General features: G+C 39.6%; 2 protein-coding genes across 10 annotated transcripts in view; both read left to right on the top strand.

The window, feature by feature from the left end:
* LOC117955392 (T-lymphoma invasion and metastasis-inducing protein 1-like) overlaps positions 1–17,556 on the top strand; it is a 56,590-nt gene extending 39,034 nt beyond the window's left edge. For 2 of the 5 annotated variants that reach the window (XM_034889858.1, XM_034889859.1), the window contains 12 exons: positions 7,591–7,815; positions 8,134–8,202; positions 8,333–8,458; positions 10,489–10,597; positions 10,995–11,174; positions 11,336–11,454; positions 11,554–11,662; positions 12,811–12,869; positions 13,251–13,347; positions 14,527–14,614; positions 14,742–14,914; positions 15,032–17,556. In XM_034889858.1, coding sequence (XP_034745749.1) covers positions 7,591–7,815; positions 8,134–8,202; positions 8,333–8,458; positions 10,489–10,597; positions 10,995–11,174; positions 11,336–11,454; positions 11,554–11,662; positions 12,811–12,869; positions 13,251–13,347; positions 14,527–14,614; positions 14,742–14,914; positions 15,032–15,696 — 2,019 coding nt within the window. In that variant the 3' untranslated portion in view covers positions 15,697–17,556. Of the gene's footprint in view, positions 1–2,514; positions 2,665–3,231; positions 3,283–3,698; positions 4,130–7,590; positions 7,816–8,133; positions 8,203–8,332; positions 8,459–10,488; positions 10,598–10,994; positions 11,175–11,335; positions 11,455–11,553; positions 11,663–12,810; positions 12,870–13,250; positions 13,348–14,526; positions 14,615–14,741; positions 14,915–15,031 lie in introns of those variants that run through there. The other 3 variants (XM_034889860.1, XM_034889861.1, XM_034889862.1) reach the window with 3 other exon arrangements.
* Positions 17,557–19,285: 1,729 nt separating this feature from the next.
* The window catches only part of grik1a (glutamate receptor, ionotropic, kainate 1a), a 28,826-nt gene continuing 22,791 nt past the window's right edge, over positions 19,286–25,320 (top strand). For 4 of the 5 annotated variants that reach the window (XR_004659082.1, XM_034890129.1, XM_034890130.1 and 1 more), the window contains exon 1: positions 19,286–19,706. Coding sequence is in view for 4 of the 5 variants with exons in the window: in XM_034890129.1 (XP_034746020.1) it covers positions 19,625–19,706 (82 nt within the window). In the remaining variant the exon portion in view is untranslated. The remainder of the gene's footprint in view (positions 19,707–25,320) is intronic. The other variant, XM_034890128.1, reaches the window with a different exon arrangement.

Below are 25,320 nucleotides of genomic sequence, written 5' to 3'. Positions count from 1 at the left end.
TGGTCAGAGTAGCCGTATTACTTTTTTTTTGTTCAGTCGAGGCTAATTGTAGCATCTTAATGCCATTAAATAAGGGCACATTTGTATATGCAAATAAAGTAAAAACAGTCTTTAGTTAGCATGAAATGAATACAATGTTTGTGTTACCACTAGATCCCACATGTGATACATTGGGGAGACAATAATGAAGCCTTGGGAACGGGATATTGCTTACCCCTGTCTTTTAATGTTGTCGGTTGATGTTCAGTGCTTAGTCATGTCCTTTTTGGTTTATTATCAGATTCTGCTGAACATAAACAGAAAGTGGGGGGGGGGGAACCAAAGCCCTACATGCAAGGCAAAACAGTACATCAGACCAGTGAAACAGTGTTAAAGCTCTGGAAATGAATGATCTTTATTCTCACCTTTCAGTCTCCCCCCTCCTGCTCCAGTTTAATGTGTGCTGTTTGGTTTATCTCCTCATTTCTGTCTGTTTTGGCCTTCCTTTTTCAATCCTTCTTTTCATCTACCCTTTTTGTTTAGTTGATCTATTGTCATATATTTTGCCCCCCATTACTGAGCAACAATGTGACCACGTCCTGTGTCAGACATGACATCTCACTGTTTTTGATCATTCTGTCTCATTAGCTTTGTTTTGAAAGCTTTTTCTTTTCTCCTGTCTTTCCAGTTTCCTTTTGACTTCCTGTCCTTGTTTACCCTCCTCCTCTTCACTAACCCCATGCTGCTCCTTCCTACCATAAACAACATGAGGCTGCTGTTGACTCAAACAGCTCCCTTAGTTGGCCTGTGGGCACTGACCTCAGCCTAAAGCACTTGGATGCTTACTCTTGTCAACAAATACAATTCAAACTTGCCACAGAATTCCTGGGAACCTCCAAAACAACTTTATTTATGTTCTTAAATGTGTGTTGGCCTTTTTTTGCTCATGTTGATCACGTTTTTGTTTCACCACTCTCCTCTTTGGAAAGCCTCCAAAGTGCTAAGATTGTGTCTTACCTCATTTCACCCACCGCCTGTGGTAACATGGTGGCAGACTAAGGAAAAAGAGGCAAAGTGGGACAATTTTAATTATCCTCCCATTCTAATTACTTCAATCTCCACAGTGTTTCACATCATTTAGTGGAGATAAATGAGTGTCTGGCTAGCCTGAGGAAACACAGAGGTTCATTATTTTAGACAAAGCACCGAGCCACCTCCTCAATATGATAAACCAACTGGAGTACAGGATGGTGATTGCTTGTGATAACAGTGATAATAGAGATGACAGTGATTGCTGGTGGTCTCCAAGGTGTAGTCAGCCTCACTGACAAGTACTGGTTGTAATTTACAAACCTTTCAATGTGGCTCGGGGCTTATTTGACATGGTAAATGCAAATTACTCAGTGGGTAACGGGGGGAGTTTTCTTCAAGATATGTTTTGATATACTCTTGATGGTAATATTCAGGTTAAATAGCTCCTTGCATGCAGTGCATTAGTTTAATGTAGTTACTGACTACAAGATACAGTGTCTTTAAATTCAGAAACAACTTCCAGTGACTTTTAGCCTTACAATTATTTCTTTAAAATTGTTCTTTCCCTTCCCTTTTCTCATTGCCCTATAATCAGGCGCTACAGCTTTGTCCTAGTTGGTGCTGTCATCTCAGTCTTCCACTAGGTGGGGCACTGTGCTGATTGATGAAGCCTTCCAATACTGAGCATACAACCAAGAACTGATCTGCTTCAAAGTATAATTACCAATATTGAACAGAATATTTCAGTGTTCAGCCATTTATAGATTGCATTCCGTGTGTGTGTGTGTGTGTGTGTGTGTGTGTGTGTGTGTGTGTGTGTGTGTAAACTCATCCACACATGCAAATAACTGCATTTAGTCCTTAGTGTCTACAATATAAATCCTTTAAACATCAATATTATAATGTATACAGGTGAATACCATAACACATTTTGAATGGCTTTATATACATGTTTGCATGTAGATTCCTTCAGACTCAAGTTAATCCCATTCAGTTACATAATTGCAATAGAAATACAGACATGGGCAATATGAGGTTAGAAAACATAGCCTTTTCTATTTAAACATGAAAAACAGAATTAAGATTGCAGTCCGTAAATCAACTGCCTAAATGTTCACGCATATTTATAAAGTCTTAATGTCAGTACATAAACATCATTTCACATCAGATTAAATGATTAGTCTCTCTGTCTGTCTGTTATGGTGAATATCCCATCATTCCATGCAGGGATTTATGGATTTGCATGTTTCCCTGATTTAAGACTAAACTGAACTTCGTCACTCTCTCCTTTTCCTCCCCTCCCCCTCTCTTTGTTCACTGACAAGTACATGCCTGCTCTTGAGTATGAGTACATGCCATCACAATTGCTATATTTCTATTTACTTATACATAGTGTACAATACTACATGTCGTTACATACTATATACCAAGTGTGTATAAATGTGTAGGGTGTTATTTTGTCTGGTTATGTGGGTATATGTAATCTCTGATTATACTGGCTCTCACTGTTCAGCTGACTGGCGTGAGGGCAGGTTTGTGCTTGCCTCCACGCTCCTCTCTCATGCTGTACTTATGTGTTCTGAGGCCGGTCTGGGATGTAGTACATTTTGTGAAGGCGTAAAGATTGCAAGTGCTGGACTGACTCAAGAAAAGGTATTGTTTCCAGAGCTCTCTTTCTCTCATGTGTGCATGTGTGTTGGTCTGTGTATCTGCATCCATATCTTTTGCTGATAACTGATTTGGAGTTTATTTTTTATTTTTATTTTTTATTTTTATTTTTAATCAGACTTGATGGACATTATTAAAACCACCCTTGCATTTGACAAAAGGTTATGTATCTTTCATGACATTTTGACAGCAAAGATCTATTTCAGCTAAGATTGTGATCACATACTTGTGGAATGTATCAATCAGTATTCCAACTTTGTGGAAGAAATTGATTTTCCCCTCATTATTACAGCCTTTACATTTCTTATCTCTGTTCTCTGGGCTGTACATGTTGTTATTCCTGCAAGTATTATGTAACTCTTGTTTCTCAGGAAAGACAACTGTGCAGGTGGTGTGCTATGTGAGCCATCATTGGAATGACAAATGTGGCAATGGAAAGTGAATTTTCCGGCTTCAGATGGAAGCAACTACAGTATGTTAGGATAACTTGATCTAGTCTGAACTGGATTATACTGTATGTCATTTGTAGAATATACTTGTATAAGCTGCTTTGATTACCAGGAGAAGATGTTAAGTGCATTAGGGAATTTCATATTTTGCTGGGTATGTTTTTATTTCAAATTGGTGTTGGGATTTGTTTCGTTCGATCATGTGATCTTGCTTGATGAGTTGATACTTGTTGAATTTTGGAAACTCATTTTTAAACATGAGAGGGAGTTTTACTAAGGCTGCTTTCATAAGTGTGGTGACGAGTATCTGTGAGCTGCAATGTGAGAGAGGTAGATATGCCTGCTTTTCTTGTATTCCTGTGTTTGGCTCTCACCACCCACTGCCCCCTCCCCTTCTCTCCTTCCTCCTCTCTTTTCTTTCATCTCTTGAGGATGTGATGTTTGGTCTGACTTAATGTTGTATTCTCCGTTGCTGCTGCTCTTAAGCACCAGGCAGGAAGTGAAATAGGCAACGGCCGCGTAGGGAAAAGAGAAGACGGGAGTATGAAGAAGCAGGTCAGATTTAGACAGAGACAGATTGGAAAGGTGCTTTAGGATAAGGTGGCATGAATGTGCGGTTATTTATGGGAATCTGTTCTATTCAATCTGTTTTTGACCTATTTGTTTAGCTGTAACTTTTACCAGCAATAGTGTTTTACAGAGCCGTGAGTGTTGAATAGCAGTTCCTTTTACTCTTTTGATCAGTTTGTCTGGACACGTTCAGGATCCATACATCTTGCACAGTGTATCTCTTACATTTTGGAGAAGGATGCAGTAAGTAAACAAATCCTTCTGGCACTGAGGGGCACAGATGAATGGAAGCTACTTGGACTGGAAAAGCAGGACAGGGATTGGACATCTGAATTTTGTTGAAACCTGTTTGACCTGCCAGCATGGCAGCCTTTAGGAGGAGCGGGAACTCCAGAAGCTCGACCGAATCCATCTATGATATGTTACAGCTGGTGAGCCGCGTGTGTGTGTCTGATTGCTTGTGTTGTGGATATGAGCTTGCCGACGTCAGAGATTATGTGATGGTGCTAGCAGTGCTGAGGTTAGAGGTTCAATTCCCAGCAGAGCAACACATTTCCATTTTAACAATGAATGGAAGCCTTGTGACCGATCACACATCTTGATTACGTGACCTGCAGTGTTCAGACCTTGTCATCCTTTTTATTTTTTAAATTAAATGAATAAAACATTGCATTATGCAATTGCTATTTGAACAATGTAAATATTGAATGTAATCCTTTGAAATCAGTCTAATTAGTAACATGTGTATCAGCATATTATGTTTATGCTTTCCTTTTTTTTTTTAATAAGCTGTAGATTTAAAAGTTGTGCACAAACTCGTCGCCTTTTAATAAGTAGTGAGGGTAAAGAAAAATGCACCCTCTGTCTTTATTTCCCACGATCATTTGTTTCTGTCGCTGCTCCATCTGTCACTTGGCTGTCACTAAATCCTCAGGTTGTCAAGGGAAAGACCTCGCTTATGAGTGGCAACACTGTTGATGTCATTGGTCGCAGTGTTTCACTTTGCATATTGTTTGTCTTAAGGAGCTTGTGGGAGCCATTTACTGAGCTTATCATACATATGTACTTTATTTGTATTTACCATGTGTGTGTTAGCGTGACATGCCCTACCTACATTTTGTATGATATAATTTTTTACATACCTTAGTTGTTTAGACCCCCTGATTTATTTAGCTTGAGCTGAGTTTAGCTATACCTGTTCAACTTGTATGTGTGTAGTGGCTTAAAGTCTTTCCAGTAATCATACCCCTATGTTGTTAAGTGGTTCTAACATGACTAACCTTCTCTGATGATGCTCACACTGCAGCGTGAATGACTTGGACGTTAAATATTTAGATTTAATCAGAGATGATAGGCTATATTATCTTACGATTATATTTTTGGTTTATTTTGTGGTAGTTAAGTCAAGTGACTGAAGAAGCTCATCTTGACTCGATTTTTCAGTGTCTGCGTGCATGTCTATGTGTGTCAGAACTGGTTTGAATACCATAATTGGAAATTGTTTTTGCCATTGCTGAAGCCTAGCTAAAGACAAGCCATGGAATCCGCAAAGACAAGCCATGTCCAACAGCTGACTGTAAATCACTCAGTTGGAACACATTCAGACACAGTGTGTTGCCACAGATCACAATTAATAAACACTTTCACTGACCCCATATAAATGAGGATGTTTTTGTGACATACATTTGCTAAAGTATATTCAATGAATTACATTAATGACTGTGGGGTTCACTTGGAACAATTAATGCTTCAATAATGGCTGAAAATTCCACTGCAATAACTCACTGCATTTAGTGGTGCCATTTTAAGGTTTCATTGTGCTTGTCTTTAATATCTCACAAGAAAGGCAGTGCTTAGTTATTGTTGTAACCTACCAAATCGCAGCTTTTTTTATGGTACATTTTTATAAAAGACAGTTACAATGCAATTATGGAAAGATTTGTTAAGGCGAGAATTGAGCGTGTGGTGTTTTAGACAGGAGTTGCATTAACCGATACATGAGTATGAATCCCTTGCAATCAGCATGTGGGCGGAGGTGATTCATTTACCCACATTTCATGGATAATCTTTTTTTTCTAATTGTCTCTTTAATGCACTAGTCCTTGCCGAGAAGGGACAGTGAAAAGAGCTACATGAACACTCATCTCTCAACAGACATGGCATCAGCCTGCCTGGACAAGGCGTGCAAACGATCCCATGAAATCACAGGTTCACTATTCTTAGGGTAATCCTTTATAATAAGGTACATAACAATGTAGTTTACAGAGGACCGACTGAGGAATAACTGGTTAGTTAATGAGTAGTTACTGATTAACTGTGTTTCAGCATTGATTAATTACTGTATTTCTGCAACATACTGAGTGGTTAAACATTGACTACCATAAGTATCTGAATATAAAGTGATGCATCATACTGAGTGGTTAATGAATAATTAGTTATGAATTGACTTCATTAATACAGTCACTGCCAGTCTGTTTCACCAATCATTAGTGCTTGAATTACAGTTAATCAATAACTACTCATTAAGTAACCAGTTGCTCCTCATTTGTTACTCAGTAACTGTCTACATTTTTGTGTACCCTTTTTTTCTTTTTAAAGTGTTACCAATGTTTGATATAAATCCAAACATAGTGGTATTTGTGTTTTTATAGGTACCGGTATTTCATTATTAGGTTATTATTCATACACTGGAAAGATCAATAATGGTTTTCTTTGTCACAGAAGCAAGTTATTCTGTATTGCTCAGGTACATTTCAGATGTGCCTTATAACATCCAGCCTCTGACTTTTGATGATGCTTTTATATCACTTTGCTGTTTGCAATGCCTACGCACTGTTGCATTCACCTTCACAGCCTTGGTACTATAAAAGATGTGCACACAGCCTTTTGATCCTCACTATTTATGTTCTTGCGTGGGTTCCTTGTTTGTCATTTTCATACTGCTGTTGCATGGAACACGATGCATCTGTGCTTTTTCAGAAGTTGTTATTGCCCATTTCTTTGCAAAGCATAGTACTGAAAAAAGAATATTACTTTATTTTTAAGAGTAGCAGAAATATCAACTTGTATTGGTCGGTAAAGCTAGAGAGAAGCGGAGGGGAAGATCCCCATATTTCTAAATATAGGCCTACTACTGTAGCCTACTGGCCTGGCAAGTCTGTTCATGCTTGGTATTTTTTTGATAAAAATGGATGTAGATCATTGTTGTTATGGCAGGTTTTGCAAGAATGTACTGTATGTTTTGTTGGAGGTACATGTTTTCCAGTTTGTACGTGTGGTGGATTTACCGGAAATTACATGTTGTGGTACGATGAGACTAAAGGGAAAGCTTGGAAAACATCAGGTCATTCATAGTTTGCAGTTTGGGGGACGAGAATATTGGGTCAGTCTCTTTATAACGAAACCTGTTCATCTATAATTATCACTCACTCACTCGCACTCTCTTGTACTCTCTCTCACACACACACACACACACACAAAGTGAGAGACACTCTCTTTAGCATCTATGGGACTTTATTATCTTTGTTTACCTTAAAGGTTCATTCAAACCTAACGCCTCCAGCATGAGTTTAAATACAACTTCAGGAAGACAAGAACTTCAGAGAGTTGGGACGGCACTGCACAATAACATATCCGGGTTAAACTGTACTGCCTGCTTAACTGTCTCCTCTTGAGTGTTTATGAATTGGTTCTGTGTAAGTCATCAAGGTCTCCCAAACATTCTTCATGGATGAGAAATGAGAGATGCTGCTTGAGTTTTTCCTAATAGTATGTATCTTTGTATGAGCATTATGAATATTGGCATGTGATATGGTTTTATCATATTTTGCAAGTTTAAATCAAAACATGATTTCTTATTTTTGCGTCCTGTTCTTCGTCTCTTTCTGTACAGAGCACAGAGCAGGTGACTGCTTTTTGCCGCAGTCTCCATGACATGAATCCCCTGGAGTGCCCTATGTCATCCTCCTCATCGTCTTCCTTGTCGTCCCTACCCCCAAGCCCTGTGTCAGGTTTTCCGCCCACAGCAGGCACTGCCACCCAGAGACAGCTCTCCCATGCAGACAAACTCCGCAAGGTCATCAATGAGCTGGTGGAGACGGAGAAGACTTATGTCAAAGTCAGTACAAGCTCTCCTTAGACTATCTTGACCCTACAAATTGAGACAATGGATCATATGTGTTTTAATGTTAATGAACACACTGTTCTGGTAAAACTACACCACTTGTTGTTGGGCGTCTCGTAATAATTGTAATAGTCGAGCAGAACATTGGTACGGTATGCTTTTTGTGTTATGTTCCTACCTGTGAGAACTGATTTCTTTCAGTTATTTAACATTCTGAGTAATGGCTCCACCTTAAACAGATGCCCACACATGCCCTTTCTCATTCCTCTTTGAACTACTGATTATCTTATTCCTATTCTTTGTCTATTTCAGGACCTGAGCTGTCTAATAGAATGCTACTTGACACCTTTGCAGAAAGAGAGCTTCCTTACACAAGATGAGGTACTTCTACCTGACCTTTTACAGTCCAAAAACTAAATGAATTGTTGATATACATAACATTGACTGAATAGAAATACAGAAGAAACATAGAATGACGCTCCGTGTGTGTGTGTGTGTGTGTGTGTTGTAGCTGGATGTTTTGTTTGGTAACCTCGGGGAGATGGTGGAGTTCCAGGTGGAGTTTCTCCGGACGCTGGAAGATGGAATCAGACTGGTGCCAGATCTGGACAGACTGGAAAGGGTTGATCAGTTTAAGGTGAGGGGACATTGATCACCTGAACTCTGCATCTAAAAGGGACAAACATTTGCTTTTAAAAGAAAAAGTGGGTGCCCGGATAGCTCAGTTGGTGGAGCGGGCGCTCCTATGTAGAGGATTACACCTCAGTACAGCGGGCCCGGGTTTGATTTTGACCTGCGGTCCTTTGTTGCATGTCATTCCCCTCTCTCTCTCTTTCTCTCTCTCTCTCTCCCCTTTTCATGTCTTTATCTGTCCTGTCAAAAATAGGGGTCGAAAATGCCCAAAAATAATCTTAAAAGTAATTCCCATTTTCTATAGTGCAGCCTCGATTTAAAAAAAAAATATATATATATATATATATATTTTTATATATATATATTACAGTGGTGTGAAAAAGTGTTTGCCCCCTTCCTAATTTCCTGTTCCTTTGCATGTTTGTCACACTTAAGTGTTTCGGAACATCAAACCAATTTAAATAATAGTCAAGGACAACACAAGTAAACACAAAATGCAATTTGTAAATGAAGGTGTTTATTATTAAAGGTGAAAAAAAAATCCTAACCATCATGGCCCTGTGTGAAAAAGTGATTGCCCCCCTTGTTAAAACATACTATAACTGTGGTTGTCCACACCTGAGTTCAATTTCTCTAGCCACACCCAGGCCTGATTATTGCCACACCTGTTCACAATCAAGGCATCACTTAAATAGGAGCTGCTTGACACAGTAAGGTCCACCAGAAGATCCTTAAAAGCTACACATCATGACGAGACCCAAAGAAATTCAGGAACAATTGAAAAAGAAAGTAATTGAGATCTATCTCAATATCTCATCTAGTCTGGAAAGGGTTATAAAGGGTTATAAAGCCATTTCCAAAGCTTTGGGAATCGAGCAAACCACAGTGAGAGCCATTATCCACAAATTGCGAAGACATGGAACAGTGGTGAACCTTCCCAAGAGTGGCCGGCCGCCCAAAATTACCCCAAGACTGCAGCAACGACTCATCCAAAAGGTCACAAAAGACCCCACAACAACGTCCAAAGAACTGCAGGCCTCACTTGCCTCAGTTAAGGTCAGCGTTCATGCCTCCACCATCAGGAAAAGACTGGGCAAAAATGGCCTGCATGGCAGAATTCCAAGGAAAAAAACACTGCTGAGCAAAAAGAACATCAACAGCTCGTCTCAATTTCTCCACAACACATCTTGATGATCCCAAAGACTTTTGGGACAACATTCTGTGGACCGATGAGACAAAAGTGGAACTCTTTGGAAGGTGTGTGTCCAAGTACATCTGGCGTAGAAGGAACACTGCATTTCATAAAAAGAACATTATACCAACAGTAAAATATGGTGGTGGTAGTGTGATGGTCTGGGGCTGTTTTGCTGCTTCAGGACCTGGAAGACTTGCCGTGATAAAAGGAACTATGAATTCTGCTGTCTACCAAGAGATCCTAAAGGAGAATGTCCGACCATCTGTTCGTGTACTCAAGCTGAAACAAACTTCGGTTCTGCAGCAGGACAATGATCCTAAACACACCAACAAGTCCACCACCAAATGGCTGAAGAAAAACAAAATGAAGACTTTGGAGTGGCCTAGCCAAAGTCCTGACCTGAATCCTATTGAGATGTTGTGCTATGACCTTTAAAAGGCCGTTCATCCTCGAAAACCCTCTAATGTAACTGAATTAGGACAATTCTGCAAAGATAAGTGGGGCAAAATTCCTCCAGGACGCTGTAAAAGCCTCATTGCACGTTATCGCAAACGCTTGGTTGCAGTTGTTGCTGCTAAGGGTGGCCCAACCAGTTATTAGGTTTAGGGGGCAATCACTTTTTCACACAGGGCCATGATGGTTTGGATTTTTTTTCACCTTTAATAATAAACACCTTCATTTACAAATTGCATTTTGTGTTTACTTGTGTTGTCCTTGACTAGTGTGTGTGTGTGTGTGTGTGTGTGTGTGTGTATATGTATGTATATATATATATATATATATATATATATATATTTATTTCTATTGTGATGGCATGACATGCTTGTTTGTTTCCACAGAAAGTGCTGTTCTCTTTGGGTGGTTCCTTCCTGTATTATGCCGATCGCTTCAAGATCTACAGCGCCTTCTGCGCCAGCCACACCAAGGTCCCAAAGGTCCTGGCTAAAGGTAAAACCATGCAGACATTGACCTGCATCAAGCACCAATCCACCACATACTCCTGATAGTCATATGGTAGTTTATCTCTAGCATCAGTGGCAGCTGATAGCTGAGGGACTAGTGCTGCACAGGAAGCATGTGTTATTCACATACCCTGCTGTACAGAGGGCGAGCTGCAACTAGTATCTGCACAGTGAGACATAAACTGGAGTCATCAGCGTGTGTGATGACACAGTAGAGGCATTTGAATACAGTAGAGTTCTGCAGTTACTACCACAGTTGCTACCTTGACAGACACTTTTATTGCCACCTGTTTATGGTTTTTCATCTTAAGTTGCAAGTTCTCTTTGTAGTTTCCTAACAAACTGTACAAAATGAATAAATGCTCATATTTCTGCTCCTGCAGCAAAGACTGACCCAGATTTCAAGGCTTTCCTGGTTGAGAGAAACCCCAGACAGCAGCATTCCTCCACTCTGGAATCTTACCTGATCAAACCCATCCAGAGGGTCCTGAAGTATCCACTTTTGTTAAAGGAGCTCTACTCTCTTACTGACCCTGACAGTGAGGAACACTACCATCTGGATGGTAAGCCAGTGTCTTTTAATTATTTACATATACTTTTTGATGCAGCACTTAACTGCTGTCAAACTGTTTAACATCAGCTTCAGACCCATGGAACTATAATTAATGAGGGTACAATAAATTATGGTAATGATTTGGAGATGATGAATGTTTGTCCCATTCAGTTGCAATAAAGACCATGAACAAAGTTGCAAGTCACATCAATGAGATGCAAAAGCTTCATGAGGAGTACGGCGCTGTTTTCGACCAGCTCATCAACGAACAGACAGCAGATAAAAAAGAGGTAAACATGATAATGCACAATTCCTTCAAGGTTATCCATCAGGAATCCAAAGGATTTTCCAGTAATTAAAAGGAATATATCTATGTCTGTTTATTTCAGGTGGCTGACCTCTCCATGGGGGATCTTTTGCTACATTCGACCGTGCTGTGGATCAATCCTCCAAGCTCTTTGGTCAAGAGCAAAAAGGACCCTGATTTGGCTGCTTTTGGTAAGGGCTAATGTGGATTTGGATTATATTGCAGTGTTGATTCTGCCATACTATTGTCTTTCTGTGTATATAGATATCTTAGCTTGAAATATTTTCTAAATGTTTCAACTGTTTACACAGGAATGGAGACCTTTTACGTAATCTAGACTAGAAGTATTCTTAATGCTTTTAAAGGCTTTTTTTCTAGATTTTTCTAACCATACCCAATGCAATTGAATTCAACAGCCATGAAGTAAATCCTAATATCATAATGATATACCAAAGACATGATACAAGCTTCATAAAAGTAGACTTTATTGCATTTAGATGACATTTGTTTTTGCATCTTTACACAGTGGATTGGTCTAAACATTATATAACTGTGAAAATCCTGTTACATCTGCAGGATTTTAGATGGATAAATGATGTGCAATGTGCTCATTCCTGTGTACTGAATATTAAAACAGTGTGTGTGATCTTTTCACACTGATGAATAGGCAAATATTTTCCAGTAACATATTTTTCAGCAACAAAAGAGCAGTGCTACTGTACATCTACTGTTCTCTGCTCTGGAGAAATGCTGCATGTTGCATCTTTACACATGCAGGCACATGGCACTTAACGGTGTCCTATGTAATACTGTCATGCATAGCGTGACACTTGGTGCTATTTCACTTGGTGAGGAAATAGCATTGGTAAAAGGAAGCAAGGACCCAGTTGGGGTTATAACACAAGAGCTTTTTTTTTTCTTTTACTTTTCACATAAAGTGCAGCATGCTATCCTTACACTAATGGATCATATGTTTTTCTCACACACCCAGAAGTGCCCTGTGTCTTAAAATTGAACTCGGCTCAGACACCTTTTGGATATAAATATTACATCTACATGGTATAAGGGTTTTTCCTGGCAAGGCCATAGTGAGGGAATATGGTGGCTTTGTGCATGCAATGTCGTGACTTTGGTCCATTTTTACCTACTGTGCTGCAGATAAAGCATACCAGGAGTTTGAGGTTTTTACTTTTATTCTTTTGCAAAGGAAAGCTGTGACTTCAAGTTTCCGTTGACATATTGCATTGAAGTAAATCCTTTGATGAAAGTCTTTTGATTTATGCAATGAATGACTGCAGACCCTCCTAATAGTGTCCCTCTCTCCCTTGTCCTCTTTTAGTGTTTAAAACAGCGATTGTATTTGTGTACAAAGACAGCTCCAAGCACAGAAAAAAAATCGTGAGTACTGTTTTTCCCTTTTCCTGTTAATTTATCTAGACAGAGAAACACTGTTCTAGGATTGACAGTGCAGATTGGGGCTCTGGGCTTTCCGTGAAGAAGCTAAAGCTTATATAGTTACAAAAAAGAAAGAAAAAAAATCCCATTTTATGATTTGGATGGCACATTAGGACCACAAAGAAGTTAAGGTCTTTCATCATGGGACAATATACTAAATTGAATAAGGGAAGTTATTAGCAATTTAATAGACTGAAGAGACCTTTTTTATGCAAACTTCACTGTTCCTTGTTCAGTGTGTTCTGTCACTCTTGTGCTCTCTGCTGTCATGTTGATGTATTGCAGTGGTTATGTTTTAGATATACAAGAGTCTCTCTCTTTCAGGGTCCATCTCACCGTGCGTCCGTGAGTGATGACAAAGATCCTTTCCGTTTCCGTCACATGATTGCAACGGACTCTCTGCAAGTCCGTGCCCTTGCAAGTAGGTCGATTTTTAAATGCATTGCCATTCAGCAAATGTCATTTTGAATCTTGTATCGCCATTTCTCCAGGTATTATTAGCACTTTAAGCACTGGTTGCTGTTACGGACAGTTCTAGCTTAGTGAATGGTCTATCCCAGAGTTGGTTCACACACCAAATTCATTTTCTCACTTTATATATCCCAACCTAGTACACTGATGTAGGTGGTAGAGAGATAAAAAGTTTCATGTAGATGCCAAATCACTGATACATTTGTTTTGTTTTTCCTCAGGTTTTTAGTGCAGTGAGAACGCTGCAGCATAACTGGAATAAATGACTTGTACGATCAAATTCCATCAGAAAAACATTTTTTCTGGATAATTATCCAGTCTTTAGTCTAACATATGCATTGGACAAGGATTTAAATGTTTAGACTTAGATGTTTAGAAAGCTTTTTGAAGTGCCATGTGGAGATTTTAATTTGTCTTGCTAGGGAAGCATAGATCTCATAATTGATATTATCAGTCAGCCAGATGTATCCATAATAAAAGTCTGTTCAGTGGGGAAACTGGGACAGATTGTGCTTAATGAATGCATACTTGTATTACACATTATTCTGAGAATTTGTGTTGAATCTGCACCAGAAGTCTGTCATTAATCAAAGTTAATATATACTCACAAGGGAGATGTTGGACTTTACAATTAGTATTTTGGTTGTGCCTTAGATTTTTGCTCCTTTCCTCAGTAATTTTGCACACCACTTGAAAGTGCATGTCAGCCCAAACTAATTGTTCTTTAGGAATACGTGCATACTGTATTTTTAATTTGAGGTCATGGTAAAAGATTTGCATATGAGGGCATCTGTCATCCAAAACCACAAAGATTGTTTCTGATGACTGAATATTTTCTGACAGTGGTTGCAAAGGCTTTGAAGTTCTCTGTGTTGCTGATTTTCTTTCCCACAAAATAAATAACCTTTTTGTAAAAAAAAAAAAAAAAAAAAAAAAGGATACCTATTAAGTCTGCTTGCAATGTCCTAGATCAATCTTAAATCATCCTTCGGCAATTTAGCTCAAGTGTTATCGTTAATCTGCCTAATGGCCTGTTGTTAAGGGGAAAGAAATTGATGATGGAAATTAACTGAATGCTTTTCTAAATGTAGATCACATCTCTTTTCCCCCTCATCTCTCCCCCTCTCAGACTCTGAGGGTACAGCGGTGTGCGAGATTGTTCACACAAGATCTGAATCTGAAGGACGACCAGAGAAAACCTTCCAGTTGTGCTGCAGGTATGATCTTGTTTCCAAAACTGTACACATGTATTCAAAACATGTGACCTGATGGTATGCGACATCGACCAAAAGACTCTTCTCTTGTATGTTATTTTTAAGTCATTCTGTTTGGTCCATTTTGCAGTTCTCCAGATAGTAAGAAGGACTTCCTGAAAGCAGTCCACTCTATCCTAAGGGAAAAACAGCGGCGGCAGCTACTTAAGACGGAGTCTCTGCCACTCAACCAGCAGTACGTCCCATTTGGGGGCAAACGTCTGTGTGCCCTCAAAGGGGCGCGGCCCACCATGAACAGAGCAGGTGACAAACGCTTAAGTATAGCCTCCAATTCACAGGACAGGAAGGGCCTACAATGTTTTTACATGACCTAAACAAGATAAAATAAGGTGACTTTTTAATCTTTTTTTGTCTTTTTAGCATCAGCTCCATCCCAAACGCTGGCCCGCAGGAAGCTGGTGAGGAACCGCTTCACCATCGACACCGACCTGGTTTTCCATGGCAACAACGGCAACGATTCAGACGCCTTACACCACTCTTCATCCCCTTCCTCCTCGTCGCTGTCCAAGCATGCCCTTCCTCAATCCCAGAAACCTCAAGGAGAGGACACAGACCGTTGGGTGGAGGAGCAGTTCGACCTGGGTTGCTTCGAAGACCAGGGTGAGGTCATCGACATGGGGAAGGTGAAGGAGACTGATATTTTGAGCGATGACGACGAGTACTGCAAGTCTGTCCGAGCCGCGTCGGCAGAACCAGCCGACCTGGAGGGGAGGATGGGGGGACTTGACCTACAGGGCAGAGGGGTGAGGAGCCACAACCTGAACGGACGAGTGGAGTCTGAAAGGGAGATCATGCTGAGTAGGATGCAGGAGGAGGAAGTTGATCGAATAAAGCATGGTGATGATTCAGGCTCGGTTGACTCTTTTGCCTCCTGCAGTGTCTCTCTGTCCCGCTGTGTGACCCCGACTCTAAAGCGCGCCCCCTTAAAGCAGTGTGCTGTGGAGGGGGCCACAAATAAGGACCACGATGCCATCTGGGTGCGGCGGGACGACTTTGCTAACGGGTGCAACAGCAATGTCTTCTGATTGGGAATTATAGAAAACAAGATGACGAAATGAGAGGAATGGTGGTTTCTGACACTTCTACATACTGTAGGAGTGCAAGAAAATTGGGAAGAGATACAAGCTTTTAAATATTTAGAATTTGGAGGTGTTTGTGTATAGAAGGTATTAAACCTTAGCCAGTCCTCTGTGTCATGACACAACCCTCTTCTTCCCAACTCACCTGCATCTCCCATGTTCTGACAATCCTAAAATGTTGAAACACCAAGCAAATAAGGAAAAGTAAAATATACTCTGTGATTCTTATCCCAAACTGCTTAAACGTCAACCCAAAAGAATACACGGTCCTCACTGTTTTGGACATACACCCATGCGTTACACACACACCTGTGGAATTGTATGTGAACGTATGAACAAGGACAGCACTGCATGTGCACGCAAGTAAACCAGCAAGTGTGTGCATGATCACTGTAAGTGCATAAAGTACACAGGGGCACAGACAAGGTGACTCTCAGCAGCTACTGTACCGTGCACACGTTGTTTTGAAGAGACGTCATCACTGAACTGTGATCTTCTGGCCAAAAATGTCTATTTTTTAACACAGGAATATGGGTGTTATATTTTTCTGACTCAGAAACTGTGTTTGTATTTTAACACTCAAGGGCTGTGTGGTACTGAAATTATCTTCAGGGGCTTTTGGCTGAACGACTGCTGTGTAAAAGATGGTGAGATCCAACTAGCTTTACTGTGCTTTTAATTGTTTTAACTTAATATCAGCTGCACATTGGTGTATCGTCAGGAGTACAAAACAGTGCCGTTAACCTCCTTGTATGAAAACGCTTTGAAGCTCACTTTTATCTACTTTTTAAAAGACAGTCTACCTATTTTTATTTAACAATTGCCTTTTCACTGTATTTTTTAATGTTTACACAACACTTAGCTGCCCAGTATTACAAACCACTTTTTCTGTGTTTGGTGCCAGAAATGGTCTCAAGAGAGCCAACACTTTTGCCCTTAACATGAATGTCCAGTCTATAATTTTGTTGCTCAAATATGCCATTGTTATTTTGGTAACTGGATTTCATCAAGGTCATCAATATACTGGATCCTTTTTTGCCCAAGAGGCCAAGCTTCGTCATGACCCACATCCCCGATAATAATTCTAACTTTCCTGTTTTACTTGAATTTTTCTTTGTTTTTGAAAGGAGGTACAGAGCCATGTTGGCGACTGTACGGTAACTTCCAGGAGAGGAGTGATCGTGCAGTTGACCTGTCATCCTCTGACCGATTCAGACATCATCATCTTCTTCTCTCTCCAGCTTCTTTGACCTTTTGTCTTGTCAAGCAGCATCACAACCACAGAGAAGCTTGCTGAGACAGACTTCACATCCATGACATTTGACATCAATTCCTACTACGTACTGTATATTTCCACTTCACCCCTCCTGCATTTCTTCCCAAATCCACCAGGCTGTGCTATTTGACTATCTGCATCACAACAACACGCTGATTGCTGAGCTCAACACTGTCATGCGCACCTTAATGGATGTATTAAACATGCACTTCATACCAAACTGTGTGTGTGGGGGGGGGGGGGGACATCTGCAAAGTACTCTAGTTCAGAGTGTGAGGGGAGGGAAATATTACACTTTGGATGTTCTTATTATTGTCCTCTTATTATGATGCTACTTTCTTAGATTTGAGCTTTCTGGGTGATGATGCCCAGTAGGGATGTTCAGACTGTGATGTACAATCACCTGGCCTTGGTTTAAAATCCTGTGAGAACCCCCTGACTCCTCCCTTTGTACTTTTTAAAACTGTGTCCGTACATACAACTGTGGCGTATTATCATTTTTAAGTCTAAAATAAATTTTCTAAATTTAAGTTTTGTGTAGAAGTGTTAATTATTTGTCATTTTGCCCATGTGACTGAATTCAAACAAGTACTTTCCTCTACAACACTGATGCAAAATTTAGTACCGCCCTTAAAGAGATACCTAGTGATTTTATTAACATCCCCCCCCCCCCGCTTCATTGAAGTTATTGGAAGATCACATTCAGTTGATCAAATCATTGATGCCAGATGCTTTTGAAGATTAAATTGAAAATATGATCTTCTGAAATTGTGTTGAATTTAAAGTGTTGCAAAGGATCAGATCCGTTTTGATTGCTGAACAAATATTCTGAAAGTCCAGAAGCAGGTACAACTTTAAAAAGAAGTGGAGGCTTGATTTAGTAAAACTGTGGCCTGGTATTTAATTAAAGCCATCCCATATAATCAAAGTAAAATGGACACAAATATACACAAAGACAAAACGTCTTCAGTCAATTCACAGAACCAGAGTGGACTAAGAACTTAATTTCCCGTGTCCATAATGTTCCGTTATAAAATGTATTCTTTTATTTAAAATGAACCGGTCCTATTTCTGCATCTCTAGCAGACATTTATATGCTTGGTATTTACCAGAGAGACACTTCTGCTCTATATTCATATCAGGCGAGTTTCAAGGACTCCTCCTGGAGAGGCTGGATGGTCATTTTCTGAGTTAATTAAGTTTGTCTATAGGCAGTTTGTCAGAGCTCCAGGTAGAAGGTGGCTGTTTTTCTTTCTTTTTTTCTCAGATCACTTTGGCTCCCAGTTTTGAGAGAATCACAAACGTGCTAAATAAAATGTCAGTTCTGACTTAAGGCGGATTTTGCTCAAGGAGAGCAAGAATTTGTGATGGCTGGCACGTAGAATCTTTTGCCTTTTTCAAATGTCACAATATTACATAACAGTCCAGAGTTAACAAACTACAGAAATGAAAGAGAGAAAGAAAGAGAGCAGATTTTGCGTAGCCACATGTTGTATGCTACTCAAATAACAAACATGGAAAGCAAATTGAAAACGGGTATTCTGTCAGGTGGAGGGTGGGTGTTAAACCACATCAGGTGACTGTTTTCTCATTATTAATATAAAACACATCCCCATGTCCTGTAGTTGTTTTTGAGGATGGGAAGGCATCTGGTGACCCAGTCAGATAAAGACTGTGCTTGTCTGCAGTGAGAGATAATCTTGAATCCTGTAACCTGAAGATTATTCTCCTCTCATCAGGACCGGTGGAGAGAACCGCTGCCAATCCATCTGCTCTTTAATCCAAACCAAATGCAGCTAAACTATCCACAGATAACCAGAATTAGACCATGAGGACATTCCGTGTAAAAGATGGTCTATCAAGTTTGAAAAAAACAAGTGCCTATTTTGGGGTGGAAATAGGCCTACCTCTCAATACAATATTACTTAATTTAATGTATTTCCAATAGATTTTCTTCAAACTGTGCAAATCTCTGTTCTTTGTGGGGGAAAACAAAGTCAAAATAGGGTGATTGAACATTTATCATGGACAACTATTGCCAAACCCAAGTATCCTGCCTGTAGGCCATATGAGCCTACACTGGTCACAAACTACACATCACTTCTATGGACAGTGGAGTAACAAATACTTGATTTGACGCCATGAAGTGTCTATTTCACAACACCTCAACAACCAAGTACAGGTCGTTAAATGGTTTTGTATTCTTATTTTGAAAAACCGTACCGGAAGTCAAATACATTACGGCTTTCTTGACACACAGCGCGTTCTCTTTGCCTGCAGCTCCTGTGGCTTTGGAGGCGCACTGACTGGTGAGTAAACGTGGACGTGTTTACTCTGGTTCACTGTTTCTTCGCAGCCAGTTCAGATTCATGAAATGTGACTTGTTGGATTGAATTTGTACAGGAAAGTTGGATTAACGTGACTGGTGGTCATCGTTGTTCGTCTATTTGATGCGACGATGTGATGCAGAGTGGAACGGATCGAATTGGGAATAAAACTTGAATTACGCGCTGGCACGTCAAGTGTTTCAGCGCCTGGAAATAGGCCGTTTCTCTCTGTCATGGTGTCAATACACGCGGAGAGTTCACCTGGAGCACGATGGACGAAAGAAAGAGACTTTTCTTCTCTCTTTTCTTCGCAGCACAGCTCTGTGTGAGCTCAACACAAGTCCTCAGAATCGGTAAGCGCAACAGCTGTTCACGCACGGTGTTGTTGGCGAGTTGAACCAAGAGTTACTGTGTGCCGTATGAATTGTCCCATTTTCTGTGGGGATAGGAGAGCATCTGTCACTACATCCGATTGCAAGTCTGATGTCAAATACAGTTTTTGTTTATAGATTTCTCTTTTCTCCCTCATCATATTTGGTAGCACTTCAGTGGTATTTTGTGCCCTGTATCCCATGAAAGTGATTATGGGACTTGTTCTTCATAGTATCTGGGTTATAGCTTACTGTCAGTAAGGATGTGTTAGACCAGAGGAAAAGGTTACCTTCATCAAACGACAAATACACTCTGATAACCTCACTCACCGCTGGTTAATTGCACCTAAATGCACCTATCAGCCCTTATTAGGTCCACAAATTCAATAAATATGCACAAAGCAAAGGTCGTTGCAATAGTCAAGACATTAATAAAAAAAAAAAAAGTGCACTCATCTTTAGCATTCATGTCTGGCTGTTAATCCTAATTTTGTCAAAAATGCACTGACAAAAGGAAGACTTTTATTATGATACTAAAATTCTTACTGAACTTTCAGCATACTTTGCCGTGGGAGAGTTTGCTTGAAGCTCAAGCAATAATATCTTTTGAATCATTTAAATTTCGATCTGACTACTACATGACACACACACACACACACACACACACACCCAGCTGAAAGAAATTGATTATTGATTCCTCCCTGTACACCCCTCTGGCCACCAGACACGAGGTATTTTCATTCAAATCATGTACCCTATCAGCTGATATTGACAAACATTTAGGTGAATTATCCCATTTTGGATATGCAATAGTTTTTCTTGTTAGCTTGGAGGATCAGGGGTCAAAACAGTCTGTATTGAGTTCCTTATAAATTGATAATCTACTCTTCTTCTCTTCTCCCTCATTGGGAAATCCAGAAGGATTATGAAAATGTGTCAAGAGTTTAACTGCTGGACACAAGATGTCCCATACTTCACTGTTGTTCTTAATGTATGTGCATTGGAGGATTCTCCACATCTCACTTGTGTAAGTTGCATATTGGACCATGATCGGCTTCCAAACTAGTTGTAATGCTACAAATCCTGCTTATACGAACACATGTCAGACTTCTAGTGTCAAATTCTGCTCATAATTATATGCATCATTCAACCAAAAGATTTTTTAACATAAGCCCTCAACTTTATATCTGCTTTTCCTCATTCAAAAAGTATCACTGTTGCTGTTGTGTTAATGTCTTGCATAAGATAGCCCAACCAATACTTGATTTTATGGCTCATACTGTTACTGATGTTGAAAATTATTATATAGTAGGTAAATAACTGAGATTTGTTCCTTAGCATACATGTGTACATATGCAAACAAAATGTGACCCAGACATGTGTGAGCAAGAGGTTTAAAAGTTGGAAAAGAAATCTTGTCACATCTTTATTGATATTATCTGTGATGAACTAAAATCATATGTGTTTTTGCAGATTGTTCTCATTGTTTTTTGTGAAGTAGTATGAAAAATATATTTTTTCTATCTGGAATAGAAAAATCCTAAAATGGGCTATATATCGTGATAACATCTTATGGGAGAATTCCGTTCAGTTTCAATATGTAGCTCTGTATTTTCAAAATTTGTAGCGCTGTCAATAGCGAGACAAATGAAACCAATTGGTGTAGCTTAAACAGGGCAAGTGTTAAATGTGTTTCTAGACTATAAACATGCTCAAAATACCATTACTAGTTTTAATCCATATCTCTGTTTATTTCTGGTGAAGTCCACACTACTCGATTAACGCAACTTTTATGCCTTTCTGTCAGATCTACTGCAGTCAAATTCATTGCGTTCACTTGGAAGGAATAACTGGACATGAGAAGGCACTTGTAATGACATTTTAAGCATGTTTAGAGGCTAAAAACACTTTTAAAACTTGCCCTGTTTAAATCTATTGGTGGCAAAATCTAGCAGGAGGATAACACAGTGAAGATTGCACCGATTGTTTTCATTTGTCTCGTTACTGACATCACTCCCACTTTAAAAATAACAGAGCTACATGTTGAAATTGACCAGAATTCTCCTTTAATGTATGCTCACCCATGTGTTAGATCTCTTTTTAGCATGGGCAGCATTTGTTCATCTGATCTGGTCCAGACTGCACGTGCAGAGGGTTTCTGATCTGGAGTTTAGCTCTGGGTCACACATTTATATTCAAGACCATTAAAGACCAATTAGTTTAGCTTGGATGGTTCAGCTCAGACCTCCTTTACCAACACAAAACTCTAAAACACTTTGTGTGTGTGTGTGTGTGTGTGTGTGTTTGTGTGTGTGTGTATGATCACAGAAGTTTGGCTCCAGGTGTTGCTTTCTATTAAATCAAAGTTAAGTTGGAGCTGTAACCTACATTTATAAAAGGGTGGCCTGCTTAAATTTATTCATTAGTTCTTTTCTCTCCAAAAACTGGCCATTAGGAAAACAAATGAATCTCTCCTCAGCCAAACTGCCAGTTTTGGAAACTTGGCCTCACTTCTGTCAAAGATAGACAGAGAGACTGTGGAGTTGGCTGTCTAAATCATGCTGCCAGAAACCCAGGACATTTGATTGTGAGAAAAGAAAGGGTGCTATAGTTTTTCATGGGACTGCATTGATTACATTGGTATCAATTTGTACATATTGATCCTGAGGCTCTTCTTGGTATGTGCAGATTGAGTTCAGTACGGGCAGTGAATTAGGAATCCGTCCCTCCTTTTCTTTGTCTGATTCTGGTGCCACAAAACAATGATTTTGGAACCTGTGGAAGACTCAACCTAAAAGGAATCTGCATCTCTTTTGCCAGCCTGATAGCAAATCGAAACACATACTGTACTGTACTGTACTGTACTGTACTGTAGTCATGGTAAAAACCTCCAGCAAATAGTTATGTGAGTAGATCATTTACAGCGAATAGCTGTAGCATTGTCATTGATCTCTGGACCAGAAGCATCATATGTTCTAGATTTTGTCTTCTTGTACATCACTCTTACTTATTCAAGTGTACACTGATACATTGATGTAGGTCTAGTTGACTTTCAGAAACTAGTCCTAGTCTTTTTTTCTGCTGTAGCAGTCCTTTTCAGTTTCTGTCTCTCTTATTTTTTCTTCCTCCCCTCTGACATCACTGATTGCATTTTTGCCTTGTTTGTCTATTTGTGCGGTTCCCTTGATTTGTTGTCAGGAACAAAATGTTTTCCCTGTGTTTTCTCAGCCAGGAGGGCGCAGTGAAATGTCAGTCATTTAGTTTGACACCTGAGGCCGCTTCTTTCTGCCGTCCCAAATGTATTACCTGCTGCCTGTAACTAAAGTGCATGACATTCCCTGTTTCCTACAAATCCTACACAAACATGATTCCCCAATAAGGCAAATAGATAAATATTTTTTTATACTTGTTCTCAATTTAGCCCTAATGAGCCTTTCTGTGTTTAAGCAGCCTCTGTCCATCTTGCATACATATATTTTATGCAGATAAATTCTACCAGCAAACACGCGTTAAAAGACATTTGCAGAGTCCCGTGGATCCTCTGAAACTTTTAACGGCCATTTAGGCTGTTTTATAGACCAGATGGATGCATGTTCTGAGGCAAATTATTCTTTATTATTTTGGGAGTGGAACGAATGCTTTTAGTGCTCGGAGGTACATTAATTCTATTAGATGGGGGAAAAAACATCTTGTCAGGCAAATTCCTCATCTATCTGTTGTAGGGTACCACATTGACATTTCAATGCATCTGTTTCTTTCAATTAGAGCTATGTACCTGGTAATCACAGTAATTGCTGAAGAAATTACATATTTACGTTAATGGACAAATGGTTCTTGATTATAATTAATACTTAGCTTTATATTTACAAGGACATATTTGTGACAGATTTTGAATGTCTTTATGTGTTTATGAATGCAGGTAATGTATGTATGTATGTATATGTGTGTGTGTGTGCAATGTATGAAAATCTGTGTCAGTTTGCAAACAAATTCATATTCCTCATGCATGCAGCGGAAACCAATCAAAGCTTTACAGATAAGTCAATTTAGGGAGTGACATGTATCAGCAATTGATCAGGATCGCCAACTTAGCCACTAGCCAGACATTAAATCAGGTTGGTCATTTATATGAAGTCCAAGATGTGCAGTGTATGCAGTTCTGCTAACCCCAACACGGCAGAAGGGCTCCTTAGGCAACACCACATGTACAGTACTTGACAGCAGTCAAGCAGTTGTTAACAAGCATACAAAGTCCTAGTATGTTTCCCCACTGCCTGCCATATTGTAGTGTCTTGGTAAACAAGCAGCAATTAACCAGGTTAAATGAATTGTCCACCTGTTGAGACTGCTCCCCTGGTCCTTTATCACTGCAAATGTTTTGTGAAAATGAGAAACTGGAAAGCACTTCAAATGATCTTTGTTGGGCCAAAAAAACAAAAGCTGGCATTGTGAAAAAAGATCATTTAATTGAGACCTGAAGCTTCCCTGAACAAAAGGTTTTACAGTTCACGCTCCTCATAAGTATCATTTTGTAGCGATGCCAAAACTCAAGTGTGTACCATATCAGAATTAGTATAAAAATATGATAACAGCCCTACATCTCAGCCATAGTGTACTATGGACACGCACAACACCACATAGTTGTTACAAATTTATGCAGACACATTTTTTTACCTACCTACTTATCCTTAAAATAAGCTAATGTGCTTTGCCTGGCCGAAGCAACATCCTCAAGGACAATAGAAACCCCCCATACATGCACAATCATTACACAAAAAACATACACTATACTGTAAGCAATATTATAATTTTTTTGTTAATTATAATTCAGCGGAGGAAAGACAGGGAGCATTGTATTAGAACTGAAGAAATAACAGGAACAAAGGGACTGTTTTATGATTAGATTTGGGCTGAGCAAACATCTGCCAAATTAGTGAGCCTGCCGTTTAATACTAAGGAAACCACACTGAACACACACATGTTACTGCAAGCCTGAAAATTTCTTGTCCAATGTTTTTTTCTTTTGTTGGTTTGTGTCTTGAGTGACTTGAATCGTCTTTCAAAAGCGGTTTTGAACCTCCAGGAGAAGCTTTTAAAGCCTTTTTCCTGCCCCTTCACACTGCGGTAGCAATTAGGTTACTTCCATTTCATCTTGCCTTTTGAGTCCACACTCCTGCCCCCGGATGACAGCATGTTGATAAGGAGTTTCGGGGCAATTTCGGAAGTCTCTCTGAACAGCATTGTTACTTCAAAGCCTGCTGAAAGCCGGCCCTTGCAGTGAGTTGTGTGTGGTCTTGGGTCCCTTTATTGTTAGTCAGAACAGAAAAAGCAGCTCCGTATGACATTCTCCTACTTTGAGAAACAAAGTGTTAAAAATGTAGTCGATATTTCTGAGAAAAATTATGATGTTCTATCTTTGAGCAATTAATATTGATATTCATTTGCATGCTTCTGTAGGAATTCCAAATTAATTCTCTGCTCACAGACTATTGAAGCTGGAGGCATTGAAATATCTTTTGTCGTGGACATAATGTATTTATGGGTTTGTTAATGGCTGGGAGATTTGGTTTGCAAAAAAATGACTATTTGAAATGAT

Source organism: Etheostoma cragini, chromosome 13, assembly GCF_013103735.1.
Source record: "Etheostoma cragini isolate CJK2018 chromosome 13, CSU_Ecrag_1.0, whole genome shotgun sequence".
Classification (NCBI taxonomy): Eukaryota; Metazoa; Chordata; class Actinopteri; order Perciformes; family Percidae; genus Etheostoma; species Etheostoma cragini.
This window is presented reverse-complemented; position numbering and strand designations above follow the sequence as displayed.